At 35.2% G+C, this 11,917-nt stretch overlaps 3 protein-coding genes and 1 long non-coding RNA gene across 7 annotated transcripts; 2 read left to right on the top strand and 2 right to left on the bottom strand.

Annotated features, from left to right (window-relative positions):
- Positions 1–404: 404 nt before the first annotated feature.
- Positions 405–1,296, top strand: LOC111437008. The gene is made up of 2 exons (XM_023074838.1): positions 405–1,074; positions 1,152–1,296. The coding sequence occupies exons 1-2, from the start codon at positions 598–600 to the stop codon at positions 1,212–1,214; spliced, it is 540 nt and encodes a 179-aa protein (XP_022930606.1). The 5' UTR covers positions 405–597; the 3' UTR covers positions 1,215–1,296.
- Positions 1,297–2,723: 1,427 nt separating this feature from the next.
- LOC111436997 lies at positions 2,724–4,314 on the bottom strand. Its single transcript, XM_023074831.1, has one exon. The coding sequence runs from the start codon at positions 3,674–3,676 to the stop codon at positions 2,948–2,950; it is 729 nt and encodes a 242-aa protein (XP_022930599.1). The 5' UTR covers positions 3,677–4,314; the 3' UTR covers positions 2,724–2,947.
- A 4,137-nt stretch (positions 4,315–8,451) lies between these two features.
- Positions 8,452–8,843, top strand: LOC111439947. 2 transcript variants are annotated; one of them, XR_002709890.1, is made up of 2 exons: positions 8,452–8,529; positions 8,657–8,843. It is a non-coding gene; the product is annotated as an uncharacterized LOC111439947 (long non-coding RNA). The 2 variants fall into 2 exon arrangements; XR_002709887.1 differs by having other exon boundaries at positions 8,456–8,560.
- Positions 8,844–9,355: 512 nt separating this feature from the next.
- LOC111439933 (40S ribosomal protein S7) lies at positions 9,356–11,625 on the bottom strand. Of its 3 annotated transcripts, XR_002709885.1 has the most exons (7): positions 11,512–11,625; positions 11,060–11,148; positions 10,904–10,977; positions 10,689–10,812; positions 9,904–10,086; positions 9,526–9,711; positions 9,369–9,471 (listed from the first exon to the last, which is right to left on the bottom strand). XR_002709885.1 is itself a non-coding variant. In XM_023077370.1 (6 exons), exons 2-6 carry the CDS (start codon positions 11,132–11,134, stop codon positions 9,592–9,594), a joined length of 576 nt encoding a protein of 191 aa, XP_022933138.1. In that variant the 5' UTR covers positions 11,135–11,148; positions 11,512–11,625; the 3' UTR covers positions 9,356–9,591. The 3 variants fall into 3 exon arrangements, 2 of the variants coding, with proteins under 2 accessions (XP_022933138.1, XP_022933141.1); XM_023077370.1 differs by having other exon boundaries at positions 9,356–9,711; XM_023077373.1 differs by having other exon boundaries at positions 9,356–9,711; positions 11,060–11,172; positions 11,512–11,606.
- Between the last annotated feature and the right edge of the window lie 292 nt (positions 11,626–11,917).

Raw genomic sequence — 11,917 nt, 5'->3', positions numbered from 1 at the left:
GGTTAAGTTTTCATGTAACCACCTAAATACTAAACTAAACTTTACTATACATTTTCTATAAAATTTTGAGCAAAAAGTGTTAAAATGACCCAAAAAAAAAAAGGGAAAGAAAACAAATTGAAATTTAAAATCTTTGTCTAAATATCTTCAAAATAGTTGGGGAGAAATGAAAAATTAGAAGATTTGTTAAAATTATCTTCTAATTTAACATCAAATTATTCATTCACATCAAAGAAAATTGTATGAATTTAAAAAATAAAAAAAATAATAAATAGTAAATAAATAACTCAATAATGTCAATGAAACAAAGATTCGGACAAAATTTAGTTTGATTTAAACATAAAAAAGTATTGAATTGTTGAAAATAAATAAATAAATAAATAATGGAGAAGGAAAGATTTGAAGTTTTAATTATTCCATAACCGTTACGAGGCAAATGTTGTTCTTCCTTATTCCCCCCGAAAAAACATAACCTTCCGACTCTGCCAACGTTTTACTCCAAGCCACGCCAAAGCCTTCACCCCTCACCTTTAAACCACCGACCCACCTCCTCTTTTCACTAAAATTTTCCCTTCTACTTCGCATAATCTGAAGCTCATGGCTATGGAGCCTGAAAGATCCAAGCCACTGCACAACTTCTCCATGCCCTATCTCACATGGGGTTCACAAAGATTCCTCAAGTGTATCAACCTTCCTTCCAACCCCACGAACTTCACCAACCTTCCTTCTCCGATGAATCATGTAACACACAAACCAAGTAACCGGAACAACCATCGAACCAGTTCCATCGAGGAATCGAAGAAACCCAAATTTTCAATCGTTGGTGAAGCGGGCGGAGACGAATCCCCTGCGGCAAGGCCGTGGAATTTGAGGACTCGCAGAGCAGCTTGTAAGGGTCCTGAAGATGAGAGGAATTTGGAATTGGGTTCATCTAAGAATGAAAAGGAGAAGAATCGGAGTGCGTTAATTGTATCCCTATCGAAAGAGGAGATCGAAGAGGACTTTGGGGTGCTGGTCGGTAGGCTACCGAGGAGGCCAAAGAAGAGGCCTAGAGCTGTACAGAAGCAATTGGATGTAAGAACATGGAATCCCAGTTGTTTCATGAGGTTTCAATGGTTTATGATTTTACTCATCATTTTGATTTTTTGCAGACGCTTTTTCCTGGGCTGTTTCTTACTCAGATTACTCCGGATTCCTATAAACTTGCTGATTAAAAGCTTCGAATTGTGTTCTGTTACAATAATGGAAGTGTAAATAATTAGCAAAATCAAATTTGAAGTAACTTTAAATTTTGTTTGCTTGGGTGTTCTGTTCACTGTATAATTCTTCAACTATCTGAAATGCAATGCAAGGCTTATTGGTTCTTGAGTTCATACTGTTCATGTTTTGTTGGGCAACTAAACATTATAAAGTGCATATTTGATTCATTTTTCTCATTTTTATCTTTTTGATCTTTTCTGGGGTGGGGGGAGGAATATTGGGACGTGGATGTCTAACCTTGGTCCTCTCATCATCTGATCCCCTAGGTAGAACGTAAGAACTGTTTGAAACAGGGCACGACCCTTCTTTTTGACCGGACAATTGGATGTGCGAATCTTGCTCTACCACTCCCTTTCTTTTTAAAGAAAGAACTCTGGTGAATGGCTAAGAGGAAGTGATTTTCTGGTCGGAAAAAAATGCATTTCCTTATAGAGAATGGCTAGGAAGAGGTTTCCACGTTCTTACAGAGAATGCTTTGTTCTCCTTCCCAACCAACGTGGGATCTCCTCATCCGGGATTCCACTTGTATTCCACTTGTAGGCCACAAAGCATTGTTGCCATCCAATAGATGCATGTCAATTCTACAAGCAGAGCATGTAATGAGCTGCTGCAGCTCCTACAGAATGATGGAGCAGCTTTCAGGTAATACGCAGTTCCTCCTCCTTTTGCAGCATATCAATCAAAGGTTCTTACAGCGAGTTTGTGGCTGTCAATGCAACGAGTTAGTGGATTTCATTACTTCTTGAGGAGATCCTTAGAAGTCTGCTTGCTATGCAAGAGCTTGAGAGTGTATATCATGTGTACGTTAATGACTACAACGCTCGCATCGTTTGAGGTATCGAAATATGCTTATGTTATCTCTATTTACAGTGTAAAGTAGTCGTCGTATTAGATGCTAAATCCAAAAAATTGGATAAAATATAGCTTCCTCCGAGCCTGATATCTTCAATGAGAGATACAACAACATAAATTCTATCCTAAGTTGCCCCAAATGAAAGATGAGCTAACTAACATTAATTGAGTATGGTTTTATAGGAATCAATCGTTCATGGCTCCACATTATCCCTGAAATATGGGTAAAGGCAAAATGTGAGAGCTTTTTTATCTTTTAATGTTATTTTTTAAAATTGTAGGTTTAGGTAGGAAGCTTTGTCATTTCTTGCATGACAGTGTAAGCATCCTTTAGCAATGGTCCCATCTTGAAAGCAACGAAAATAGCCTGCCCAGTTTCATCTACTTTCTCTTCAGTGCCTAAAACCCTTCTTTCTAATAAAAAATCTTCAAACCAAAACCAGAAGAAAAACCCTCGTTTCTAATAAGAAATCAGCGAGGTTTGTCCCATCTTAGGAGAAAAAGGCATCCAAACAAGATACCCTTCAAAAGTTATTATACCATTAGCTGTAAACATGGATCAAAAAGACACTAAAAACATCATATCTTTGCAGAGAGAGAGAGAGAGAATATGAACAAGAATGGCAGAGGCAACTTAGGAAGGTGCTGTTGTTTCTCTGTCTCCTATGGTTTTGACATGTTCATATGCATGAGATGAGAATGCCACAGCCTACAAACAAAATCTGCCTTATCTGTTTCAGTTTACAGATTAGCAACTTGCAGGGGGGTTTGAGATATGTGGCATAATTTGTGTGGTGAAATTCAGTGACCAAAAGCTTAACAAAAAGTAAAAAAATTACTTCCTGTTCTTCTTTTCTTTGCTGCCACGTAAAAGAGAACTCAAGCCAAAGATTTTTGAAGTTTCTTTGGTGATATAAGGAGGTGGTACGTTCAAAATGGGGTTTACATAAAGATTGTTGCCATATAACCCTCCTTGATTCTTCTTCTGAGGCTTTTGGAGCTTTGAATGTGAATTTGCAGCAGAGCTTGAAGAGGGTAACTTTGACTTGCCCTCTGAAACTGAATGGTGTCTCTGCAGCTGAGGACTCTGGCTTTTCACATCCTTCGATGGCATTCCTTTTGGGATTTGCACTGAACCAGTTGAATAGCTTCGTGACAGTAATGGTAGCGAGAAAAATGAACTCTTTCTATTGTCATAAGTAACACTGTTACTTCTTCGGAAACCCCAGAAAGATTTGGACCGATTTTTCTTCTCAGAATCAGAATTCATGACATGAATTGGTTCCTCTGTGTTCACTTTCTTGAAATTCTCAGTGGCTACAGCAGGAGGAAGAGGAGGGAGTGAGGAAGGAAAACATGGCGCACTCTCACGTTGATGGGTTCGTTTAATTTGCACAAATTTCTGCTGATTCTGAGTGGGAACGATGACGCCATTGAAGAAGAGCTCGTCAGCAGAAGAGGACTCATAATCAAAGCTACCACTGACACAAAATTCGAATTCCGAATTCGAATCTAACAGCGATATGTCTGTACTAGGAGATTCACGCGGCTGGATGGGCAACATCTCTGAAAGAACAAGCTCATTTGACAGTGAAATTCAAGGCGAACATTTTGTCGAACACGTGATGGGCACTAAACTTCTACAAAAACTTCCAGTCAAAAACGTCAGGGGAAAGCATAAATTTACATATAAAGCGAGAAGAAACACAAAGAAATGGTCGAAAACTGAGAGAATCAAAGCATTGGGTATTGAAAATCAGAGGACAGAGAGAAAAACAAAAACCAAAGCGACAGTTGTGGGGGATCGAAGAGGCCGAAAATGATGAGAAATTGCAGAGTTCAGAGATGGAATGTTCTTCCGAAAAGAAAATGAAGAGAGAAACAGAAAAGGAGAGATCGTTTTCAGACGCTGCCAGAGAAAAACGAAACGAAACAAAACAAAAAGGCGAAGCAATAATTGACGAAACTGCAATTTTCGAGGCAAAGAAGAGAGAGAGAGAAGGGTCCTGTTAATGAAGTGGGGAAGGTTCTTCAAAAGAGGCGTTATTATCACCGACGAAGACGAAGAAATAATGCAAAGTCACCTCGTCGGCCATGGCTACTGAGATTTGAGAACTTGATTCGATTCTCTTTCAAAAAAAACTTATCAAGTTTGAATCTTTTTATCATGGAGTTGTTTCAGCAGTTGCGGTTGCTGCGAAGTACAAATTAATCGATTATCCAGTAATTATATGGTTTCCAAATTTTTGTTTTGGAAGTTTTTCTTTCCCTTAAAACACACCCAATCAAAAATTCTAATCTTTTTAAATAATTTAGTTTTAAAAAGTAGCTTACCATCGGGTTGTAACCATATTTTCGAGTGGGTCGAGTTTACCCTTTCATAATTTTCAAAAATTCAATATAGACCTAATAAAAAAAAAAATTATAACCTTGGGCAAAAGGTCGAATTTACCCTTTCAATTTTTTCAAAAATTCAATACAAATCTAATAAAAAAAATTATAACCCCCGAAAAAAGCTATAAATAGTCGAATAATTTGATGTGAATGAACAGTGGCACGAGTAAAATAAAATAATGCGACATTTATTTAGTCTACTGCAAAATTTGTCCTTGTAAGTTTTGTTTCACTACATTATGAAAATAATTTAATAGGTGGACCACTACAAAATTTGAATCCCAATTTTTGGGTAACCCCCATTCAATAATTGTTCCATAAAACTCATATTTTATTTCACTTTTCTATTTATTTGTGGGAGTTTCACCCTCTCATCCCAAATAATAATAATAAATAAATAAATAACAAAAAGTAACCATTTAATTTGCCTCATTTTGTTTTTGTTTCATCCCTTCCTACCAAAATGGTAATAATAATAATAATAATAATAATAATAATAATAATAATAATAATAATAATAATAATAATAATAATAATAATAATAATAATAATAATAATAATAATAGAATGTTTGCGTATATAAATGTCTTTTTACCTTTTCGGTAAAATTGTTCACATCATACCATACTTGCTTTCCCCTAGGTTTCCGTTAATAGTTAATTTTAAAATATCTCAAATTTTATATTTTATATTTAATAATTATTAAATTTTATATTTAAGTTTAGGGTTTAAGGTTTAGTTGAACTATTAAAATTTTTATTAAAGGCTTATTGTTTATATTTTTCAAGAGTAAAAATTTAATTACTACTTTTTTTTTTAATTTTAGTTCATGTTGGGAATAATTTTTTTAAAAAATACACATTAAGAAATTCAATTATTTAACATTTATTAAAGTTTCGTGTGAATTGAAATATATTTGACCCTTGACTAGTTTTTCTTTATTTTTTATTTTTTAAATGGATTTGTTACTTTATTTTTATTTATTATTATTGTGTCATCTGTTTATTTATTTTTTATGCTTTTTTTCTTTTTCTCACCTTTTTCTTTCAACCGCTCCTTTTCACCCCTTTTTTAAGCAATAAAAGGGAAAAAGTAAGTCCAAAAATATATTAAAAAAGGAAATTTTTATATCTTATTTTATTTCATTTGACCATTTCAATATAAAATATAATTCATAAATTACTTCATTTTTTTATGTCAACAAATGTATGTCTTTTTCTTTGTCTGTATATTAATTGTGAATTTTTTTTTATACATTTTCCTTTCTTAAAAAAACAACCTTTTAATAAATGAGGCTTTCACCTATATTATTAAATGTAAATGTGTCATTTTTGGTCTTCAAAATATATAAATATCATTTTCTAATTATAGTATTAAGCTCTTTATTTATTCTACCAACTCTACTTTTTAATATTTATGATGTCATTAAAATTCTCAACTCTTCAATAAATGTCATTCTATATATATATATATATATATGGATTTTGTAATAAAATATTGTTCCCTTTGCTAAATTCAATTCTCAACATAGTATTGTAAAAAAAAATATTGAATAAATTATGAGCAAAATTAATTAAAATAAAAATAATTTAAAGGTCGAATTTCGTCGTTCAATTGTTAAAGAATATGTTTTAGAGTAATATAATTATTATTATTTATTTTTTTTCTTTTCTGTTTTCTAAATCTAAAAAAAGTTGAGACGGAGAAGAATTCTGAAGTCCCCGTTGGTCTCCGTCGGAAGTGCGAGTCCTCTTTCATGTTCTTCCTTCTAAAGGCTGATCACTGATCCAAATCAACACTCTCTCCCCCGCCGAGCAACGAACGAAGCGGCATTATCAATCTATTCCCTGTTTGTAGATCTCAGTCTTATCAGGCAAGTCGAGTTTTGGATTTCTCTTTATTAGTTGAATTTTTCTAATTCCTCGAAATGAAATCTAGTTGGAGCTTAAGCACTGCTGCAATCACGAGCAAATTGTGTTTCCGATCACTGTTTCTGTTTCTACAGTTGTTATACTAGCAGCATCTCTCTTTTTTGCTCCTTTAATCTATTGGATTGTTGGAGATATTTGAATTATCTGTAAATTTTGTCTGCACTAGTTGTAATAAGTTGGTGTACGTTCAATCTGGAGAGTAGAAAATACTTTATTAGCATTCTATTTCAATAACCAGGGGAAGTTTAGTAAATTAGCTTCAAATTTTCACTTCAAAAGCGGTGCTATAGTTTTTCGTTCATTTCTGAGGTTAGCTCTGAATCAGTCTCATTATTTCCAGGTTAGTTCTGAATCAGTCTGATTGTTGAGTAAAAACCAGTAATTAACCTCATCTATGATGTGATGCTGTACTATTTTGGATATTTAAGCCCTTGGACACTGCAAGGATTATCATCTTATTGACATGCTTCGTGGCTTCAAGACAATTAATGTTCATCAGTTTATTTCTCCGTCTTTCTTGGTCTTGCATAGAAATGTATACTTCCCTTTTTATCATCTGTCGGAGACTTTTGCGAAAATTTATTTAATATGCGATTCTCATGTCTAGATTAATCATCTCACCATTACTATGTCACTTTCTGAAGTGTAGAAATGGAACCATTAAGGGGGTGTCTATGTCGCATTTGTTCTTTCCAAATAGAGTTTTGATGTGCATGTTTCTAAATTTATGATCATGTATACTTGGAGAAACCAGATAAGTGGTTACACGCCTATTGAGCTGATTCAAGTAGCAATACAACCACCTGAGCAGTGAGAAATTTAATGTCTTAGGTACTTAAATATCAAAATATTGCTAATGCAGAACCTTAGTGAATCTAGGTTGGTTTAATTTCCGAGTTCCTGGTTGGTTGGTGTTCACCAAGATGAGAAAATTGTCGGTAGTCAGTGTAATCCTGATGTACTTAACTGCTCAAGTTTCCAGGTAGAAGGAATCCAGGTTCCTGCAGATGAAGGTGGTGCTACACAAACACACGGTGGCGTGTATTGGTGGATCTTGCCAGCTGAATGTCTCTCTCTTTTTCTTGCACACACACATTCTACTTTGATGGTAGAATAGCCGCAGGATGCTTCCTTGTTTCTCTTTTTATACTGTTCAATGCATTGGTTTCAGCAGCTGGTTGGGCAATTATGTTCTTATTAGAACTTGGTTTCAAGGCAAAGTTGCTATGAATAATCATCTCGAACTGCCCTTGAAGTTTAATTTTAGATCTCTCACTTGATCTGCCACTAGTTCACCCATCTTTCTAGGTTCACTCTGTTCAAATTCTGGTTTCCAGGCCAGCCTTTTAATACTTGTCATGTCTACATCTCCATTTTAGAGCATCTTTTCGAGGGTTTTTTGTTGACTAAAATCACTTATGTCATGTCTAAAACCACTAAAAAGAGCATGACCAGAAAGATTTTTGTCATTCCAAAATCACTTCTAGGTATACCCAAAGTATAATATATGTCCTTGATTGGGAGTGGGATCAAAGCCCACATGGTTTTGTTTGTGAATATCCAAAAAACTTCAAAACATCTTATCTATCTTCTCAAATTCTAACCAATTTGAGACTTTTGTAGTACACATTATTTAACCTAGGAAGAGAAATCAATAGATGTTTATCTTCTAGGTTGACAACTTCCTAGAATATCTGCTCCATTTAGGCCGTCAAGTTTTCCCCTCAATTTTGCCCGCCTATAGTTAGTTGGGAATATGCTGAACTTATTGATTTCTCTATACGGCCATTTGCAGTGGGCTATGGATCAGTGAGAGTTGTGCTTGATAAATGTTATTGTGGCTGATGCAGGCAATAATACAAATGTTATCCTCATCTTCTGCTTTTAAGATTCATCATATCTCTTGGTGTTCTCTGGGTCTTGTAAGAACAACGAAAGTGCGTGTCATTCGTTACGTAATCCTTATTTTTTTTTTTTTCCTTTTACATCGCTCGAGAATCTCTTTCGTGTTTATGCTGAAGTTCATTGTTTACCTCATTCGAAATGAGGGGATGGAGTGAAAGACTGGCCAATCTATTTACTAAAACTGCAGGTGTAGTGAACAGCCTTTTTCTCAGTTTACGGTATACCTTCAAAAGTGTCATGTCACTCCATCAATTTACACTGCTGTGTCAATTGTGTTGAATTGTGTTGAATTGTGTCAGTCAATTTCTCTTCAGGTATTTATGATGATCTAAAATCCCAAAGAGGTCACTCAATGATGCCGAAAATTTTGCTGTAGTGTGTCCTTGCTTGTGTAACAGTGTCGGATGAGTTTAAATGAGTCGCCAAAACACTAACTCCGTATCTTCAACTTGTATTCTTGAAACGAGATGATATAATTGCGTATGGATTGCCGGGGTTTTACATCAATCTTTCTTTGTGGAGCTATGTACTTTGGTCTCCTGATCTTGTCTCAAAGTTTTTCTTCCCTTAAACATCCATTGATTTCCCAGATGCTTAACGCAATGCTTGTTTTTGCGGCTTCTCTGTCAGGTTCGTATTTATAGTGTCGATGAACAACCCCAATAATTCTTTGGATGTCTGTAAAGGGAATGGACGTACTTGGGGAACTCTGTTTTCTTCTCTTACAACCCTAATAAAATAGAGTAAGTTGTCTGGTCCCAAATGAAACCGACCATCGTAGAAGAGACCTCTAAAGATCATGAAGTTAGTAGCCCCAAAAATCCAAGTTGAATGTCCATTTTTATAGGTTTGGTTTAGATGACCTCAAGCTACAATCACTTTATTAAATTTCATATTCACGACCCAAATACAAATTACAAATCAAAAACACAGAGGGCACTTCATGAAAATACATCATAAGTTGAAATCAAGAGATCAAATGTTCTCAAATATTGTGAATATGAATATATGAGTTGATGATAGGGAGGCACGGCAAATATAAGATTTTAGTTATATATAAAAAGTTGATGGAACGTTACTAAAACCAGAAACTTAATCCGATGTGATAAAGTATAGTTCAAGTTCACAGATTCAAAAAACGACGTCTCAAAAATCTATCACTTGAAATCAAAATTGAAAAGCTCCCACCTGATTGCAACCCTATGGTGAATAAACATTTGAGAAAGTGGGCAACACATGAGTGTCCATCTTAAGCTTCAGTAATTGGGTACTCAAAAACAACGTCTTTCCCAGATAGCTTCCTGTAAACTGCAGCGAAGCTTTCCAATTTGTATTCGGTGTTATTCCGTTCTTTAGGATCCAAGAGGACCTGTAAAATTTCGAGAAAATGAGGCAACTAAATACAAATTGATACTTCTCAAAATATTAGTTGCAGGGTGTTAACGTTAATCATCGCGTGGCTTTGGTGGCCAAAAAATATTTTAACATCATTTGATCTTCTCAATAATATGGCAACGCATCTAAGAAACGAGTGCAAAATTTAATAAGAGAATGTAATCACCTTCATTATCTTTGTTCCATCAACTCTGTATCTAACACGCTTTCCAACAATCTCGGCAGGCAACACAACATCCTCAAGCATTGCCTCATGCACGGATGTGAGGGTACGGCTACGGGGCCTCTGTGCGGCTGATCCTTTCTTTGGAGGCCTCAATATCCTTCTAGTAGCAATCAGAATCACATCCTATCATAGAACTATGGTTTATGAAAAAATAGAGAATGGAACTACAGAGTCAATAAATGTGCACAATACAATATTGACGATAGATTAGCTCTTGCGTTTGATAAAATGGCTGTAAGACTACAATAAGTTTACCTTAAAAAATATAGTTCACTAATTTATTTAATACCAAAAGACCGAGTGTTGGTAACCTAATCCATTAGATATACGAAACCAAACTGTTGGCTATAATAAATAAGAAGATAAGAATGGTCGTCATTACATTTTAATGATTTGAATCCATTCCTTCTAATTAATAGCAAGCAAGCATACATATGATCCACCCCCCCCCCCCCCCNCCCCCCCCCCCGGATCAAATATCAGTGCTATTGATTGTGTACTTTTATTGATCATTCCCCAAAGAGATATGAACACCAAACTTGTTTGACTCCCTGATTATGACTTTGGTTCAGATATTTAATTCTGCCGAGGATTCTACTAGATATAATCAATGTAATCAACCACCACTTCTGCTAACTGGATATATCGGTATTAGGTAGTCACCAGAAAACAACCAACCAGAGAAATCAAAAGATAATTATATCAAAAAAGTAGCATCTCCCCACCTTTCCACTGAATTTCTTTTCAAGCTCTCTAACAAGCCTCAGGTGAATTTTGCGGAAGGCCTTCCTCAATCTGTATGGGACATAGACCACAACTGCCTTGCGATTACCAGAAACATCGACTTGACTGCAAGAACAGTATGAAATTTATATTCATAAGAAAAAAACATAAACTCTAAAAAAAAAAAATATGCATTCTATCCACCATTCCTTCTTACATTGCAGAATTAATGTAAAGGTCCTTCAGGTCACTTTTAAGCTCGGAGTTGGTGTTTTCCAAATCAAACAATGCCTAAATAGACAAAGAACAAATATCAGTTCAGAAAACGAACAAACTAGCAAGGTTGGCAATCAGCAGACATCTTAGAAGTCACCTGAGCAACAGATTCCTCAAATTCTGAGGGATCAGCATCCTTATCCTTATGGATCTTCTTCCTCGCCGTAAACATCTTTACGAATCAAGCTACAAGTCATGAAACACAAACACCTTCAAACGAGATTTTCGTTTAACTTCGAAGTTCCGTAGGGAAAAAAATAAAACATAAATTTCCTACAAACAATGACCTTCGAGATTAATCTCATAAATTCATAAAACAATAAACTCTAAGTTAGCTATGAACAATTACACAATAGTGATTAGAGAATCCATTAAGCAGTTAAATCTTCCAAATGAAGAAACAATCTTCACCAAATCCAATTTTCGCGATTATTCGTACTCAAGTAATGTCAACCAACAAAATCGCATAACGAAAAAGATACACGGCGCAGAGAATTTGATTTGTATGGCGAATTAAATGTTAAGATTAAGAGTTATGAAGATTCAAACCTGTAGAAACGCAGGAAGGATAAGAGGAAGGGAACTTCCAACCGAGTGTGAGGAACTAAAAACCCTAGAAAACCCAAGGACTTGTTAGTGTGCGAGGATGGGTATATAAATGAACCGATCTGAACGGTTGAGATGACTACTGAAAAAAAAAAATCATCGGCCCAAAGCGGCGAAATTATAAAAATAATTAATTTATTAAATCTTAATTAGCTACGTGAATTTATGAACGTAAGGCCCATTTAAATTGGGCCTTCGGGCCCAAATATATTTTTGATACTGGACCTTCTGGTCTCCCAGTGGGCCAAGCTATTAGGGTGGATATGTCCGCAAGGTGGCAGAGAAGCATTCTCATTCCCATTTTATTCCCACTTTAATAAAAAAAAAATCATTTATTATTGAGTGTCCC

Source organism: Cucurbita moschata, unplaced genomic scaffold (assembly GCF_002738365.1).
Source record: "Cucurbita moschata cultivar Rifu unplaced genomic scaffold, Cmos_1.0 Cmo_Scf00003, whole genome shotgun sequence".
NCBI lineage: Eukaryota > Viridiplantae > Streptophyta > Magnoliopsida > Cucurbitales > Cucurbitaceae > Cucurbita > Cucurbita moschata.
Note: the sequence above shows the minus strand (reverse complement) of the source record. Positions and strands in the feature narration are given on the sequence as shown.